Source organism: Aquila chrysaetos, chromosome 9, assembly GCF_900496995.4.
Source record: "Aquila chrysaetos chrysaetos chromosome 9, bAquChr1.4, whole genome shotgun sequence".
Taxonomy (NCBI): domain Eukaryota; kingdom Metazoa; phylum Chordata; class Aves; order Accipitriformes; family Accipitridae; genus Aquila; species Aquila chrysaetos.
The window spans coordinates 35,426,104-35,444,735 of NC_044012.1; the positions used below are offsets into that span (position 1 = coordinate 35,426,104).

The following is an 18,632-nucleotide window of genomic DNA, read 5'->3' on the forward strand; positions in this document are numbered from 1 at the left end:
TTTAGTCAGATTTGCTTCAGTCGTGCAAATAAAATGCTGAAGAACAACTCTGCCAGTGAAATTGTCTGACACTGTAGTGTTTAATGAGGGCCAAAGAAATGTGCTGTTACCCAAAATGGATAAAGAAGTGAGATCAAATGAATGCTACCTGAATGTTTGCAGTGTAACCTCTTAGAAGAGATCTCAAAAAGTTTAAATCTCTCATCCCTGGAGATTCATAATAAAATTCATCAGGTAACCAGTTTGTTGCCGTACTTTCCAAAACGGTGTGCTACTGGCCTGCAGATTTGCAGAGCCTGGTCAGTAAAACAGAGCTTTTCTGCCTATTGGAAATGCTTAATAATCTCCCAGAATCTGTGCTTGCTTTGATACTTTTTTCCTGCACTTGTTCCTCCAATTTTAGTTCCCATTACCTTAGTTTGCCTGCATCAACTTTCACTAGTAAAAACACAAACCAGTGACAGCTTCTTCTATTTGACAGAGGCTAACAGTTTCTTTTTTTCCAAATATTTTTATTCAGCAGCATTATTTATACACCTAGAAATTTTCTTTGTGGCTTGGCAACTTGCTGACGTTAAGTTCTTTCACTGAGCTCTATGTTCTGCTCTGATGGTAAATTGGGTCATTTTGCTCATGACTTTTTTCTTGGAGGCAACCAGAGTTGCCACTGAGGGAATCGGCATGTTTGTTCACAGTTGATCATGCCGTTGTGACCTGACAAGTATCACCAGAGCTCCTGGTCGCAGTGATGCGTTGCATAGGTTTGGACGGGTAGGTGACTTCTCCCTGTGTGTTAGCCGTTGTCCTGCACTCCAGAACCTATGAATTCGCCTGGGGGTAGCTAAAGTTACATCTGTATGGCTTTCCAAACATGATTCTTCAGTAAGCTGAAGCAGTGGTGACTGAATCTACAGCCAGCCAGCCTGCAGCTGTGCTTTTCTCAGAGATATCTGGACAACACTGTCACCCTTTAGTGTAAGTATCCTGAAAGTCAAGGAGAGCCCACGGTTTCAGCATCCAATGCTTTTGGTGGATACTTAGGGGTGCTTAGCATTTTGGCGTTCTTTGTTCTGATTGCGGAGAGAATCTCTATGTGTTAGCTAAAAGTAAATGTGTCATTCATTTATTAACATCCTTTTTGGCAGTGTTATGATAGCTTGTGTTTGATGTGGCCAAATGAACTGGGGTGCTGAAAACAGTTGTTTTTTTCTTCTCTCTCCTTTGCCACTTAACTCTACTTTGCCTACAGCTATTTCGTTTCAAGCTATTAGAGGTGTCTACTTCAAGGCAAACTGGTCTATTACATATTCAGTAATGTTCAAAGTGAAGACTAAGACACTGTATAAAGAAATGAATAACATTGTCAAGGAACAAAAGTTGACTGTGGTGGTCTCTTTGGAAACTCTGAACTTTGGAGATGAGGTGTCTGCAATTACATGTGGACTGTGAAGTTAGTGAAATTGGAAATGGGCGTCTGGTAAACCAGTCACTCAAATTATCATGCTGTAAAATGTTTATAATCCTTGAAGCAAACTACTTTAGTGCTGCTTTATTGCTATTTTTGTAAATACTTTTGTAAATACTGTGATAGCAGTTATCCGTTAAAGCTCAGAAAAGTGTCATGGCTCTCTAACTTGAAGCAAAGCTAGATTTCCAATTATTCAAATGTGGTCAATTATTGCCTTGACATATTCACAGTAGGAGAAGGGTAAAAAGAAAGGAAAAGATCACCTGTTTCTAATTCGGTAATTTCAGTTTTTAATGTGTTACTTCTTATTCTGATCACGGTAAGCTTCCTTGTATCAAACGGTGAAAGTGTCAGATGAGGTGGAGCTGAAATTATGACAGAGGGAAACTGATTTCTCCAGTTGCCTTGAAATGACAGCTAGGGGAATGACAGGCTTTGAAATGAGGACCATATCTATAGCGCCTGACTTGAATTGTTCTAAACAAGGTATTGAGCAAAATTCTCTCAGGTACAAGCTGATAATTTGAAAATTTCTTAGAGTATGGTATGTTTTGCTTGACTGACTGCAGTCAGAATTACTCGCTGAGCATGAATTGTGCATGGACCTGTTCTATCTTTGAGATAATAATTTTTGTGATCTTCTCAACCCTTTACATGCAAAACATTTATTTCGCAAAGTACAGAAATAATTTTTATCAGCACTAATTAGTTTTGCTGTTTTCCTTGAGGTTGTAATCTAAACAGCACAGTTCAGGGATGAAAGTGACACTAAAACTTAACTTTAAATGTCAGTAGTTCCTCATTGTATTTTCAGGTTTATCTTTTTTTAAATGAAAGGGATAAATAGATGAAAAGATATCTGATAGTACCCATTTTTTAGAACACATTTCTTCTAAAAACTGAAGATGAAAACTTCAGAACTATGTCCTAGTTAAGCTGACAGTCTTAGCATGCATATCCCAGCTTGTGTATGTATCTTTGGGGAACTGTATAGGCCTCCATTAAATACTACCAGATGCACATTTTTGAAGATGTCAGCCTTACGCACACTTTACATAATACTGATGCAGCACTGTGAGGTTTTAAAGCATTTGTGGGAGGTTAGTTTGTTATTGATATCACAGCTAGGTGGATGTATGTCTCACACACTTTAATGAGTCAAAAAGTGTAAGGTGATGGTTAGTTATTATTTTCCTTGCTGTTGTACTCATTATCCAGAATTTCTGCAAAAACCTGTATTGTATATTGGCAAGACTACCAAGCAGCATATCTTAAGTTTCTTTGCCAGAATGTGCATGTATGTGGCATGCTCAGGGGTAGATGTAGCCCTCTGTTTAGTATAAAGGACTAGAGATGCTTATGTATTGTCCACACTTACAGGAATTTCTCAAATTAAAAATTTGTACACAACTTTGAAAACTGAACACTGTTCTTTGTTTGCCTTTGATTTCAGAGTGTCAATAGTATACCGTGTCCTGTGACTGCAGTCAGAACTTTACCCACCTTAGAAGTTAAACAAGCAGAAAGGCCTTCAAGCAAAAGCAAAGATCCTCCTAGGGATGAAGAAAAAGAAAAGAAAAGAAAAAAACACAAGAAAAGATCTCGGACAAGATCTCGATCACCATTCAAGTATCATTCATCATCTAAGTCCAGATCTAGATCACATTCAAAAGCAAAGCACTCACTTCCCACTGCCTATAGAACTGTCAGGCATTCAAGGTGGGTTTGGAAACCAAACGTATTCTTTAGAGTTCTGTGTGGGCTAACACTTAAAACATTTTTGCACTTCTTCCGTTACATAAGCGTCTTCGTACCCATTACAAAGGGCATAGTCACCTTGAAGACATTAAACAAGTATCATCAAATGTGGAAGGTCTTTGAAAATAGTTTTAATGAAATAACGAATCATTAATTTCTAATTACATAGTGCAAAATTTGTACTAGTAAATGCTTTTTCACTTTGGTTTGTGAAATACCTGGTTATAATATGTAGGAATGCAATTATAGCAGGAAGAGGACTTGCTAATAAGTCTGTGACGGTTGCTGGAGTAAAGTAACCAGACAATATTAAGATAAGAAATAGATGTAGAGAACCGGGTGGTTGAACAGCAAAGCACAGCAGGAAAGCAAGCAGTTGGGTACAATGTGAAAAAGTACGATGGATGGATGAATGGCAGGAGAGATACGACAGGAATTGAAGAAGGGTGAAAACAGAGTTGATGAGGAAGGGAGACCATAGAAGAATGTAGCCCAGTGCATTTAAATCTATATGTAATCATTAATGATCATAAATTCCCTCTATTAATTATCCAGCTATAAGATGATATATATTGTGCTATATGAATATTGTTAATTACATCTAAGACATTTGGGTCTAGGCAACTTTAAAGTTTACTGTCTGTAAAATTTGTCATATCTGAATGCTCTGCCGCATAGCAGTTATTGTGGTCAGTAGGAAGGGCTTATTCTTGAGGTTGCATTCTCCGGATCATGCTACAGAACAGTGTTTTGAGTAATTGTGCATATAAATACTAATACAGCTATATATGTATGTGATGCATGCAAAATCATACACTCCTTTATCTTTGTGGCCATGCCTATGACATACTTCTTCCTGAAAAACAGCTTCTAGCCCTTTACGGCAGTGTGACAAAACTTCTCATCTTATATTTCCTTGTGCATTTTTTTGTTTGCTTAACGAAGTGTCTAACTACACTAATATGATTAAGTGTTAACATGTTACAACTTTTTATTTTATACTAAATTTTTACGGTTAAATACAGTACTTTGCTGAAGACATCTCTGCTATTCAGAGATGCAAGGAATTAAATGAACATAACTTGGGCTGAAACGATCAGTCTGACATGCTGCTTATTTGACTGCCTTTCACAATAGGTGGTCATGATGCTCTATGTTATAAGGCACATTCCAAAATACTGTGTGCCTTTCATTCCTTTTCTGTGCTTACCAGCGTGTAAAGGGAATGATGCTGAATGAAGCTTTCCTTGTTTAAGAAGTGAATGCAAGTCTTCTCAGAGTTAAGGATATCTTGGGGAAAGTCTCCTCAGGTGAATCACTCATCTTTTCAACTCCCTATCAAGCCATATCTTCACTTGAACCTCCCATGCCATTTCATCCAAGCTATATTGCATATATTTATCCATGACTTTACTGATATATGGTAAAACCAAGGAGAAACGTAGTAATGCTAAAAAAAATTTAATTCATCTTCTGTGGTACCTTGAAAAGGACAAAGAATCATCTGAGAAGATCCTTACCAGTACTTGGGTATGCTACTCAATAGGATAAAGATAATCCTGCACGTTGCATGAGTTTGCATTGGGCAGTAACCAGATTAATGGGAACTTGCAAGTTCGGTTTGATACATACTGAGATACATCTTCTGTGACTTCAGGGAGATAAGATATCTGGTCTGTTATAGAGGCTTGAATACTTCCACCAGCTGGTCTACATTTGGTTCTGCTGGTGAAAAGACAAACAACAGTCTACTGAAGTCTACCACATACGTAGTGGATAGTCTCATTATGTTTTGGTTGGGGTTTTTTTTTTGGTGGCCATAGTTCAGCTGGTGGAGAAATTACACAAAAATCACCAAGAACAGTTAATCTACTGGAGCTAATATTTGTGTGCCATCTTGAGTGTGCCTCCTGGCACAAATCAAATAACAGATACATAAAAGCCTTAACATCGTGAGTCAACACAACACCTGATTAAATCTGGTTAGATATTTCCTAGATCAGCTGTTAAATTCTACAACCTGAGAAGTCCAATAAGCTTGGTGCTGGCTAGCTGAATTTTAAAAATGTTTCAGAAAAACTGCACTACATCTTGCACTGAAAACATTTTGCATGTTATAAAACTTGACAGGAGTTAGAGCTGAATGGGAAGGGGCTTTCTATTCAGCCTGTCTTTCTGTTCTGCGAGTACCAGTTTAAACAAGGGTCTTTGGAGTGTCTGTCTCCCATTCAGAAACCCATTGTTTCTGGGAACTTAAGGCAGTATCATCAGTGCTGAGTGGGTGCCCATTCCCTTTGAGCTTTTTGCAGGCTGTATGAAATGTTTTTAGCAGCAATTATATAGGTGAGAGACCTGTTAGAAATCTGAATGTACCTTCCTATCTATAGCATTTCACAAGAACATGGTTAAATCTAAGCTTCTGCCTAAGGATCTCTTGTAATTCAACTGTAATGAATACCTTACTCCTGCATCTGATACTTAATATAGTGACTGTTTTGGTTTACTTTAATGTAGTCAGTAAAGACAAGCAAATCTTACGCAGGATGCATCAAGTGTCTCCTCATCTGGAAGATGTTGTGCTGTTTGGCCTCAGCTAGAGTACTGTGTCCAGTTTTGTGCATCCTTTAGAAGGAATTAGAGTAGCTGGAGGAAGTTTAGAGGGAATCATCAAAAATTTTCAGAATTAAGAAGAAAAAAAGAGTTGGAATAACTGTTTGGGAAGACCGAAGGAAGATGAAATGAATCTTCATGTATGCCAAAAAAGAGGAGATAGAACATTCTTCTTCAGTCCTTGGGGTTTAGATGATAAGTAATGGATTTAAATTGGTAAGAGAGAGACTAGAAAACATTTAATAGTGTCTCAGTGGTAAAGGTAGTTAATATAGCTTGTGAACACTCCATTGTGGAAAATTCCTGTATCGAGAATTATAGTTTGGAGAATATTGAATAGTCTTATTTCTTGAAGTCTTTTCTAGCCCTACCTTTTTAATTAGGGTCCACATGGTCTCACATTATACAAGAAGTGGTGATGATTGAAGGCTTGCTTTATTGAAGGTGTTTGCTATGCCTTAACATACTCACTGTATTTCCAAAATTAAAGCTCTTGCCCCTGAAATGAGAAAATTTGTAGAGTAATCAAGAGTGGGAGGCTGATTCATAACCCAGTCAGATACTGATGTGTTTTGTCTCTCAAATTTTAAGCAAAAATAATGCCTTGTCTCAGTAATTGACAAAAAAAGGCAAACGTTGTTGCCTAGCTAGAAGATATGACTGGGTTTATTTCCCTTTTTTATTTATTTATATATTCAGTGTTGATTCAGAGGAAATTATTTCCATGCATTGTCTTGTCTCATTCAAAACATGGCACCTTTCACATCTCTTTGCTCTTCAGTTTTCCCAGTGCTTCACCTAGAACAATGTTTTTTTCCTAGATTCCCAAAACTTTAGATGTTACAGCTTACTGCTGAATGAATAGTTATGTGAAGAGTCATACCATCCTCGGATAAAGTGTAAACTATTTGTAGAGTTTAATGTGTTCATCTTGTATTAAGTGGATGGTGCTTAGAGATAGTCTTTATTGTGTGGACACCGATGATAAACATTACTGGAACATCCCTATTTTGAGTAACTGTGCTTTATTTGAATGTCTCAGTCTGATGTTTTATGTTTGAGATTTTGTTGCCTTATTTTATTCTGTTCAAAATGTATATTCTAACCTACAAATCTCAATATAAAGTGATTATTGATGCTTTATTTTACCTCAAGATTGGACTGAAAAAAGCTGGAATTTTCCCTTTCTGTAGTAATTACCGCTCCAGTTCCTGTTAATCAAATAATTCAGAATAGCAAGATCATTTTCTTAATAAACAAACTTTCATAACTTTCTTAGAGAGTAGCTTACTAGGTTTCAAGTATCTGCACAGTGAAAATAAGTATTTTGGCTTTAAAGTTATTTAAACTGTTATTTTTAAATTAACTGTGACAGCCAAAAGAGGAGCTATGCTTATTTCATGATTTTTCATTAGACTATATTGCATTCAGATGATAATGAATCGTAATCTCTAAATTGTAATAATGACCACTCAATACATGCCCTGTATTTGGGGAACAGTCTTAAAGCCTTAGATTTTGTGAGATTTCCATATGGACACTAGTTGAGCTTCTGTTTAAAAACATTTTGAGTAGTTACTATTTAATGGTGTGAGTTGTTTCAAAAAGTAAGATTAAAAATCACCTTTACCATATAACTTATTGTGATGAGCTAATAGGAAATGACATGTGGGAAGTGAAGTTAAACACAGCAATTTGCTGTAACTTCCTTTGCTCTTTATTCAAGTGATGTTCAGTATACTTTTCAAGCTCTTCCTTTTTGGTTTGTGTATCTTAATTTTTTTTTTTCCCAAAATGCGTATTGTGTGTAGAAATCCTACAGATTAACTTTGCAATGTGCTTCTCTGTATACCATTTTATATCACTTGCTTATAATTTATTTTTGCATTGTTAGAGGTCTAGAGGATCTGCTTCATTTAAAAATAGTCTTTGGTGGTAAGGTACAATATTTGTACAGTTGCATTTTTATATATTTTCTAATGCATCTTCAGCAGTATTGAAGTTGAAAAATTATGTTCAAGTAACATGAAGTTGACTCAAAGCATGTTTTCCATATTCATTTTTCTGGTTAGTACAACCAAACCTGTTTTACAAAAACAAGTTTAAAAACTTGTAGCTGCGTAAGGAACCCAGATATATTGGCTTAGTTGTGGCAGCAATTAACACCAATTCGCTGTATAAATGCATGTGGTTTTCTGGAACAAAATTTCTGTACCAAAATTAGTCCCATAAAGCTCCTGGTAGCATACAGTTTCGATTCGAGACCAACATGACAGATTAAAGTTAAACAAAAGTCATGGAAACAGTAAACCGTGTCCAAAAGTGCTGTAAGGTATTGCAGTGTGGATTGCTTTGGAGCTGTTAGTCCCAAAGAGATAATTAGTTATTACAAATAAGTACTTAATGTCAAAGATGGGGCACATTTGTTAAATCTGTCTTGGAAAACAAACAGCCTTTGGTACCTTTTGGTCATCTGTAGTAAATGCTTCATCAGTGTCTTTTTTTTTTTTTTTTTTTTTTTTTTTTTTCTAATCGGCTTTGAAGCACTATTAAAAAGTTTGATGTGAAACGTACCCACCAGTGGTGCTCTTTAAAGAAGTGTAGGTTGTCAGTCGCTGGAGTTTTCAGTATGCTGTTCTAGCTGAGAAGTTAGGTTTCACAGCTGGTTGGCAGTAAGTGTAAATAATGACGATGTTCATCTTAATCTCTGTTTTCTACCAATGGATCTTTGTAGTACATGATTTAAGCTAATGATGTATTTGTATGTGTGAGTGTGGTTTATGTGTGTATATGAGAGGAGAGGAAGGAAAGCAGAGGCACTCGTTATGTACTGAATGATTTATTGATTTGGTTAGGTGAAATTTGGATGTTCATTTTGAACTAGAGTAGAGATGGAAAGTCTAAACTTCTCTTTGATATTGTTTTTCTTTATACTGTCTAGTAATAGAGTAGTACTAAGCCACTTAGTTTATCCAGTTAATGAGTTATAAACAGTAATTAGTAGTGGCATACTTCATTAACAGGTTACTTTTCAATAAGTTTGGATGGAGTATACCTGTGTGTGTGTTTGTGTGAGACTTTTTGCCTTGATGTTAGAAATTTAAAGAGACTTGGAATTAACTATTCTTTGTAAAAAAGGTTGCTTGGGGTTTTTTCCTCCTTCCAAACTGATTTTTTGATTGCTGAGGCAGTGTCTATTCACACAGTTTTAATTCCTAATTTGTAATGAGATATGCCAAGCTTCATAACCCTTTGAACTTTTGGGACTCTACTAAACACAAGTGATACTGACTTTAAGGGAACAAAGTGTCTTTTGAAATAACAGTCTAATGAAAGTAATAATTGATGTGTTGCAGTAAAACTATTAAGCTGTTTTTAATTGTTGGAAGCTCATGGCCAAAATTCTTAACATTTGGTGATTGGAAAAGTGTTGTAGAACCACAAACGTCAGTTCATAAAAATGAAGCTAATGCCTTTTTCTTTCTGATTGTTTGGACTTTTTTTAGGCTGGTCCATATAGGCATGTTTCACTAAGGTTCAGCTTTTGGTTAAGGGACTGAGCCTTTTCAGGATTCTAGTTAATACCAAAACTAGGACATTTTATTCTGAATGTGAAGTGTGTGCCTCCGTATCACAGACTCACAGCATCCACAGGGACACTGAGCATGGAGCCGAGTCTGAGCAGCTCATCAATGGCAGCAGCAACAGAGCGGGAAAATTATCAGGCAACTTCGACAACGAAAAGATTTGACTGCTGGAGCTCTTTTGAGGGAAATCCTGGTAAAATGTCAAGGTGTCTGACTGACCCCAAACTTTATAATCTGTTGGTTTTTTTCCTTTTTTTAATCCTTCTGAATGGCCTGGTAAAGATCAGATTTCTAAGTGACAAAGCAGTTAATTTGCAACACTTAACTGCCATTGTGATTACTTTTTTTCATTTTCAGTTGATCTCTTTTGTTGTAGGTGTAAGAGAAATGGCTCAGGAGTGTGTATGTGTATTACATATATGGTGTGAGTCTGCAGAAGATCAGTGATTTCACAAATGGCTTGTCTTTTAGTCACTGCAAATTAGGTATTTTCATGAACATGAATGTTTGGTATACATGGAATGACATACCTATAGCAAATAAATAAGAAAGGCTTTAAAATAAATAAGTATATAGAAGTAAAATTATTAGAATTATATATTTCAGTGAGAACAAAACTAACTGTTACTATCAGGAATTTGGGGTTTGGTTTTTTTTTCTTTCTTTTTTCCAAGCTGGGTCCCTGAGTTGCCCCCTTCTCCATCTTCCTCCCTCCCCTCCATCTCTCAGGGCTTTTTTCATTCAATTTATTTTGTTATTAAGAAATACTCAGGTTTTACTTGCACATCCACTTATTTCCAAATCATAGAGAGAAAGAGTTAAGCTCTTAAGTTGATCTCTGATCTTAACTGGGCATGCTTGCTTTTTTCCCTCTTGATCTCTTTCTCTCTCTCACTTCTCTAGGAAAAGTATCTCAAGTTGAAGTGCTAGTGCCAAACAACACTGATCATGGGTTGTTGGTCACTTGCACAGGTGAAAATATTGGCTGTGCTAGGATTATTCTGCAGCATCAGGGACAAAATTTCCTGGACTTGTCAGTGTCGGAGGTGCGCTGAAAGCAAAAACTTGTATTTACCTCTGTGATGCAGCAGTTCTAAAAACATACCTCTAATTTGAGAAGACAAGGTCAGGCCTGAGAATCCCAGGCTTCGAGCCAAATTGGACTTCTGCATACCAGTGTTAGTAAACTCTGTTGCCACAAAAGGTGACTGGACTAAAGTAAAACTTTTCCACCTGCTGATACAGAAGTTGACATTAGCATACGATACCAAAAAATAATTGCTTTTTTTTTAATCCCTCTTGGGAGTGAAAAGCAATGGATAACTACATCCTAAATGTCTTGGATGGGTAAGAAATTTTTATGCAGCTGACAAGTCTTGGAGACTAAATACCCCATGTTGGTACAAAATAGGCATTTGAAAAGTGTTAGATTTGCGTTTGGTGACAGCACAATTCCACTGAAATAGAAGTAATGAAATAAGTAACAAAAAGCAAACTTTTGGATGTTTATTTTCCTGCTCAGGTCACGATCAAGGTCACCTAGGAGAAGGGCTCACACACCAGAAAGACGGAGAGATGAAAGAAGTGTTCCAACAGCTTATCGCATTAGTAATAGTCCTGGAAATAGTCGGAAACGCCCACGTTCCAAGTAAGTATACGTGGTCCTGGAGAAGGTTATGTCCTGGCATCGTAAGCGACTTTAAACATACCCTGATGTGTTGTATACTCCCTAGGTAGAACTTACTTTTTTTTTATGTTCTGGAGCTTTATTTGCATAGATAAATACTGCTGTGGAGACAAAAAAATAATACAAGCACTCATTCTTCTTCCCCCATTCTTGCATATGTTTGAACGCTAAAAGTACAACCAAATCAGTAAATGTTAATATGCTACTATCTCCTAGATGTGAGAGTTCATATTTTATTTGGACTGTCATATTTCCTTCTTGTTGGGTCATTTTCTCATGTTCTGATTGTGCAAGCTATATGACCTCTGCACAGAGGTCATATGGTGGTATTATGTTATTCCTACTGGTATTGCTTGACATCTCATCATATCTGCACAAATAAGGGGAAACTCCAGTTTAGCAAACTGTATGCTTTACATGTAGCAATTATTTTACTGGCAGAGTGGAATGTGAAATACGAAACAAGAGGTGCCTTTTTTGAGAGCACCTTGCATATAGTCTCTCTGAACCTATTATAATCAAAATGGCATACCAACCATTACTTCAGCTCACCAATTGCAGAAGAAAAACATCTGCGAAGTGTGTGCCCAGAAGGCTTTGAAATGTCATGTCATGTTGTGTCTTCAACATGCAAGGAAGTGAAAATTTTTCATGCTTGTATATGTACACCTGAAGTGTACACAAAACCCAACACACTGAAGTTACTAAACTGAGCATACAGAATTTTTCTCCTCATTGGTGAAGATTTAGTCTTTAACCTGTTTCTCCATATCTCTTGTGGAATAAGAAGCAAAGAGATCACTTTCAACTTTAGGATTATTAAAAAACTTCTATTGTTTCTTAAGATAACTTTCCATACCTGACAGCCTCTAATTAATTGATGTGTGGTATGTATAATTGAGAACTTCATTAGTATACTTCAATTGATTCAGTTTTTTCGCATTCATCAACTCAAGATAATAGAGGCTTCTGTGGAATTCAGCATGCAAATTTGGTTAAGCAGAAAAAATATGGAAGCTTAAAATGTTTTTCTTCCTGTAAACACACACAAGAATTTTTTCACAGCCCTGTGCTAGTTTTAATGCAGTGTTGGTGTCTGCTGCTTGACCATTCAGCATTTTAAGCTATAAATTATGTTTAGAGTTATGCCACTCCAAGTGGTAAATTATGATGACAATTGTGAAACAAACTAGATTCCTCTGTAAACAATATTGTTTATATAGGTGGAAATAGTAAACTTTTATTAGGCCTCAGACAGGAAAACGGAACACTATACAATAAAATATGTCAGTAAGTGCAAAAAACATAGACTGAAGAAAGAATATTGTTGTCAAACACAGATGAGGATATTTTGCAGCTCTGATTGCAGAAAGCCGACTGTTTCAGTCCTGCTAGGACTGACATGCTAAATTTTCAGGTAAAAATGTAGATGCTGTGATGGACCAGTTTTCATCTTCAGTTATGCAGTAGATTCTTTGCAGTGGTGTAATGGAAGCAAGGTTTGGGTTCAAGGTCTGTTAAAAGCTAATTAGTTTACTTGGGCTTTCTATGAGTGAGTAATGTATATTTTGTGTGATAGCTGAGAGCAGGTTTCAATCTTACATGACAGCAGTCAGCTGAATGGTTTTTATTAACCATAGTTATACTAAAAAGTAGGCAAGCTTTAGAATCCAGTACTGTCAGACGACTGAAAATTAGAATTAATAAATACTGCAATGTTTTAAACTTGCTCAGGGCATTAATCTAATATCAGTCGTGGTGCTAAATAGCTAGCATTGCTTGTAAATTTTTAGGTGTATTTCCAGAAGAAAATATGTAAGAACTAGGAAGCTATGCTTTACTTTGTCTTGTTTGGGAATTACTGGCTCAGTGCTTGTAGAATGAGGTATACTTCAGAATAAATACAACAATTGGTTTTTCTTCTGCTTATCCTGTACCTCAGTTGCCATCATAGTCACTTTAAAAGAAGTCTAATGTAAATTAGTGTTTTAATCTGACTGCAGTGAATTACTGTCCACAGAGAATATGCATAGTTCTTTTATGCTAGCTTTTGTACCTAGAAAAATACTAAAAAATAAGCCTAATTTTAGCAAATGGACTGTTGTAAAAATAGAAAATGGATAGACACATTCATTCAGCTGTTATGATGTTTGTTCATCATAATCTGAGATGAAAAATACCAGAAAAGCTTACTGTAAAATATTCTTCTTGCATGATGAATGTTTGTTGAGATTTTCAAGAGTTAAGTATGGAATATGTTCACAGCTTGATTACATTATGATGTTTTAAGAAACTGAGCAATTACAGTACATAATTAGCTAGTCAAGGAATCACCGACTTTGTAGCTGATGTTTTTTGTATAGTCATGAAAATGTTAGAGGCCAGTAGAGCTGTGGGGTTTTTCTTCTGCCACTTAATGATTATTTATGCAAGAAAAGTGTAAGGAGGTTTTGCGATTTTAAGTCTTGAATGCTAAATTCTATATAAAAATCAGATATTAGTATGATAAATTCTAAGCATCAGAAGTGTACAGTATTTATATGGGAATTTAATATGTTACAGCATAGCTGCTTTTAAAGTAGCAAATTCCTAAGAAAATCAAAATAAAGGAACCGATAATGTGATACTTAGAAGATCGCTCAAAGTTTTACAATGTTTTAAGATGTTCTAGAAGTTTCAACAACATTCTTCTGAATAAATTTCTAGCAGTGCATGTTAGAGAGAGATGCCTACAATGAGGTATTGCCTAACTCTAATTAAGCCATTACTCTAGTAATTCTAATTACAGTAATATCAATACTGGTATGTAAATCATACAGGCATAAATTCATAACCATGTATACAAGATTTTGGTAGTTCCAACTCTAGTATATTACTAATTGAATTCTCTTTGAGCTTAATATTGCATATGAGGAGGCTATCTCTGTTTTCCCCTTTTGTCAATAATGAACACATCAGGTACCCATAAGTCCTTTCTTCCAGCTCTCATAGTGACAAACATTTGTGTATCTAATTTCCAAGTTATAAATGGTTTGCACTTAAAACATTTTGCTAGGTCTAGGTTTGAGTGGCATACAAGAGCTTGCTTATAATTTTGAGCCTGTGGTTTGTCGCATTATAGATTTGATCACAAGGAAAAGGGTAATTTCTTTTAAAAAGCAAACAAACCATGGATTTGCCTTGTAGATCTTTTGTATAGCTATGATTCCATGGTTTGCTCATTTATGAGCTAGGAAGATTGTAAGGGATATAAACTCCTACATTTCTCATTATATTCTAAGTGTCTGATGTTGTTTGGGAAGGAACTTGCCCTCTAGCAAAGTTAGGCTGCAAATCTCCATTGAAAGGCTTTTCATTGCCATCCTCCAAACTATCAAATACTGGCCAGTAATTCCTGTGTAGCCATGCAGCAGCATTCCAAGTGAGAACCTCAGGTACTAGTAGTTGCCTAATGTAATATGTTAAAGAGAGCTTCTGAGAAAGTGTTTTGCACAACCATAGAAGTGCAGTATTGGGGTAAGACTAATGTTTGCTGAATGCATGAGAAGTATCCTGTGGAAGAGGACTACATAAGCTTTTAGAAGTGTGAAAAGTAACTTCAACTGAGCTAGTGTAACATTGCTTTAAATATCCTTCAATAAAATATTTTCTTCTCACAGAAGTCCCCATGAAAAGAAGAAGAAGAGGCGGTCTAGATCACGTACCAAGTCCAAAGCTAGGTCTCCTTCACCATCCATGTCACCAGGCAAACCATCCACACACAAAAATTCTGTACATTCAACTAGTGTCTCTCCTGTGGAGAGCAGGGAATCCAGCCAGGAACGCTCCAGGTAATATGATCTTTTACTGTAATACTGCAGCGCTGATGTCTTTTGACTGTAAGTGTGTCTTTTGACCTAACTTGTATGGTGAGGAGCTCTGTGTGTGTGTAATGTGTGCATATTAAAAGTAGAAGACACTGGGAGAACAGCACTACGTGCATCAGTCTAATGAAGACATTGGATCTCTCTTGCCTACTGGAGTAAACGTCTTGACAATACTCTTACTGTAAAACTGGTGCAGAAAATTCTGCAACCTAATTCTACGTTAGAAATTGGAAACTCTCACTAAATGGGATAACTCTTTGAAGTAGAATTTTAATAGAGTGGTTTGAATTGTAATGTATGTGCAAGATTCATAATTAAATTATTTCTACAGAATATAGAACAGTCCTGTTAAAAATTCCTAGGCTGCTGTTCATATTTCTCTGTATCACTTGTATGAGTGACTCTTCTGACTGATTTATCATGGCTTCTAGTTGATTGAGAGAGCTGTTGACTAACATATAAGAGACTTGTACAATAAAACCCAAAACTGTGATGGTGAGTAAAATGCATTTTTAAAACACTTACTATAAATTTCTGATTCTAATTTTACTTTTTTAGGGGAGTTTCTCAGGAAAAAGATGGCCAAATCTCTTCAGCAATTGTGTCTTCAGTGCAGAGTAAAATCACTCAGGTATAAATAAACAAATTCAGAGTATGTTGCCTAATTAAGTGTGTCCATCATATCATTTTCTCCTCTTACTACCTTGTACAATTCTGAGCTTTGCGTATGGTGTAGAGATATGTTCATTGTCATTCTTAAGTTCTTTGCTTATGAGAAGAACAATTTTGTTGCTTCTCTAGCTGCTGTCCTTTCAAATTTAATCAAGCCTCTAAAGACCAAGCTAAATTCATTATGCTGCAGTATATCCACTGTTAAGATATGAAAGTCCACATTATGCCACCATACCCCAGTTACCAATAGCAGGTATTACTGAGAGCCCATCTTACCATGTAATGCTCTTAAGTTTTGTGGAAGAAAGGAAAGAAGGAGAAATATCTTGGCAAAGGCTAAGTTTGTAGTGTTGGCAGTAGAGGAAAAATACGTCCTCTTGCAAACTGAAGTAAGTGTATGCTTTGCATTAAGCAGAATCTTCAACTAGCTCATCTTACTCTTGTTGCTGTTTATGTCTCTGAACTATTGTTATGATTTCCTTGACATAGTCAAGTTTGCTGTAAATCATGACATATCAGGTATGTGCCTCTATATACTGTGCAACAATCTAAATGGATTCAGCTTCCCTAATGCAGTTTTAAGATACCCACCCTCCATCAAAATAATTCCATTCCTTTTTTAAAAGCTACTGCATGGTATCACTCTTCAAAATTCTTAATTTCACTTGTCCTCTTAGAGTCTTCATGCATATTTAACTTTCTTTCAATTGAATATGCCAAGTTTAGAGGAGGAAAGCTCTTAATTATGCTTTGGAAAATTTACAATATAAAATCAGAGTTGCTTTTTATATTCTCATTTCTTTCAATGGATAGATTATTCTTTCAATAAATTAATATTCTTCAAAGACTTAGTTCTGCTATGGAAATAGTGGTAGTTGGAAATTAATACTAGTAAACTAGTACCTTACATACCATATTTGATCCATTTTTTATGAGAAACCCAAAACAAGAATATTTAGGAGAATAGAAGATAACAAGTATAGGCAAGAGAAATAAAATGGAGTACTAACACCATAGCACTTCTTAGGCTACCAAAAAAATGCATGGAAATTCCTGGTATGAGAAATAAGATGTGAACTACATCATGGTCTTCAAAGTAGAGTAAACATCCCACCCTTTAAAAACATAGACCCTTCAGGGAAAGGTAATTAGTTCATGCATTTCTTGGGTTAAATAATGCTTATGGCATAGAATTTGCTAGTTTACTATTAGTCTGCTTGCTTGAAGCGCAGCTGTAAGAGGAGGAAAGGTTACTCTATTAAAATACAGTTCTTGGTTACTATTTGCAAAAAGTAAAAAAGAGGAATGAAACTTTTGTGAATCTGCAAGATATTTCCCAATATAGATTAGTTTAGCATCTTTTTATCTTTAAGGGCCCAAAGAAATGTAACTTACCTAATTATTAGTATGATTATTTTGCTGCCAGTGTGCTTGCTGACCCTGACTAATTCAGTATCTTTTCTCATTCAAATCCTTCCATCTGTAAAGTGGAAGAATGATGCTGAATTCCCATATGAAGTGTTTTGAGAGCTTCAGATGAAAAATGCTTTAAAAGAACTAAGGATTTTAATTCATTTATATTGCATTTGTGAAGAAACGTTTTAAGTAACTTTAATTCATTACTGATACAGACTTTTTATTTTGTAATCATTTTTTGAAATGCAATTATTTGATGCCATTTACATGAAATTTCATGTCCTTTTGTAATGCTGTTTCCACTGGATACTCAAACAAGACTGAGAGTTGCTATTTGGTTTCACAACAGTCTTAATGTTTCAGTCACTCTGTCATATGTGAAAATACAGCTGCTATGTAAATTTTTAGCTCAGGTTTACAAAGTGAACAAAAAAAGCTTTCTGTTATAGAGTAATTGGTAGCGCTCTCTTCTTTCCAGCTCTCTCTCTTTTTTTCTTTTCTTTCTTTTTTTTCTTTTTTTAAACCTTTGGTGGTTGGTAGTTGTATGTTCATTACAGTTTCTGTGAAGATACAGACATAGTTTCTTTCAATTTCAGTTGACGTGGTTTCTGTGTTTTGTTGCATAGAAACTGTTCTAAATATTTATGCAGAGAACTTTGTAGCATTGTAGTAAAAACAGACTTCAGTTGCTGTCATACGAACTTTCTCCAAATTATTCTGCACATTTAGCCTAGGACTGTTAATATCTGATGATCATGAATCTAAGTATTCTGTGTGACTGGAGCATAAGCTAACCCTTTCATGCAGGTTTTTGCAATCACATGCTTTAGCTCTGTTCAAAGCCCAGACATGTCTGATCATTTTCCTTTTGTTTTCTACAGGATCTTATGGCCAAAGTGAGAGCAATGCTTGCAGCTTCCAAAAACATACAAACTAGTGCCTCCTGAGACCTGTTGAACTGACCATCAAGAAATTGTGTGAAAAAGAACAATATAAAAAAAACTGCCTCATCTCAAATGTACAGCTGAGCTTAGCTCACTTGGTTCACAACTCGCCTAATATTACCAGAACTCAAGGAGCTAAAACCTATCTTTCTGTACAGAAGCGTCTCCTTGAAATTTCATTAAACTTTTTCAGCCAGAATATCTTTGGAAAGTTTTTGGTTTTTGTAAATTGATTTTTTGACTAATTCTTCAGTAACATTTTATGATCTGCAGTCTATATGTGTATATTTGTAAATACCATGTTTCTGTGAAAGAAGTATTACACAATAATAAAGAAGGAAACATCTTTCATTAGCTAGATTTTTTTGTGGAGTCCTTAATTGTTTGTGGTTGACTTTTGTTACAAATTAATTTTTGTTTTTCTTTAGTACTTTCTGCTTTTTAAAATAACAACTGTCTAGCCTGCCTGACCACCTTAAGCTGAGAAATACTTTTTATCTTCCTTCATGCACAGAACAATCTAAGAAGGATGCTTGTTTGCTTGGATGTTAGTAGTGGACAGGTATGGGGCAAGGGACATGCTTTTCTGTCCATCATTTAGAAAGATCTCTGAGCCTCCATTTG

General features: G+C 35.8%; 1 protein-coding gene across 6 annotated transcripts in view; it reads left to right on the top strand.

Moving 5' to 3' along the window:
• LOC115345678 (splicing factor SWAP) overlaps nt 1-18,362 on the top strand; it is a 49,858-nt gene extending 31,496 nt beyond the window's left edge. For 2 of the 6 annotated variants that reach the window (XM_030024876.2, XM_030024879.2), the window contains exons 14-19: nt 2,922-3,187; nt 9,474-9,629; nt 10,946-11,071; nt 14,770-14,940; nt 15,535-15,607; nt 17,946-18,362. In XM_030024876.2, the coding sequence (XP_029880736.1) occupies nt 2,922-3,187; nt 9,474-9,629; nt 10,946-11,071; nt 14,770-14,940; nt 15,535-15,607; nt 17,946-18,011 (858 nt within the window). In that variant the 3' untranslated portion in view covers nt 18,012-18,362. Of the gene's footprint in view, nt 1-2,921; nt 3,188-9,342; nt 9,630-9,799; nt 9,909-10,945; nt 11,072-14,769; nt 14,941-15,534; nt 15,608-17,945 lie in introns of those variants that run through there. The other 4 variants (XM_030024877.2, XM_030024878.2, XR_005933143.1 and 1 more) reach the window with 4 other exon arrangements.
• The last annotated feature ends 270 nt before the right edge of the window (nt 18,363-18,632 follow it).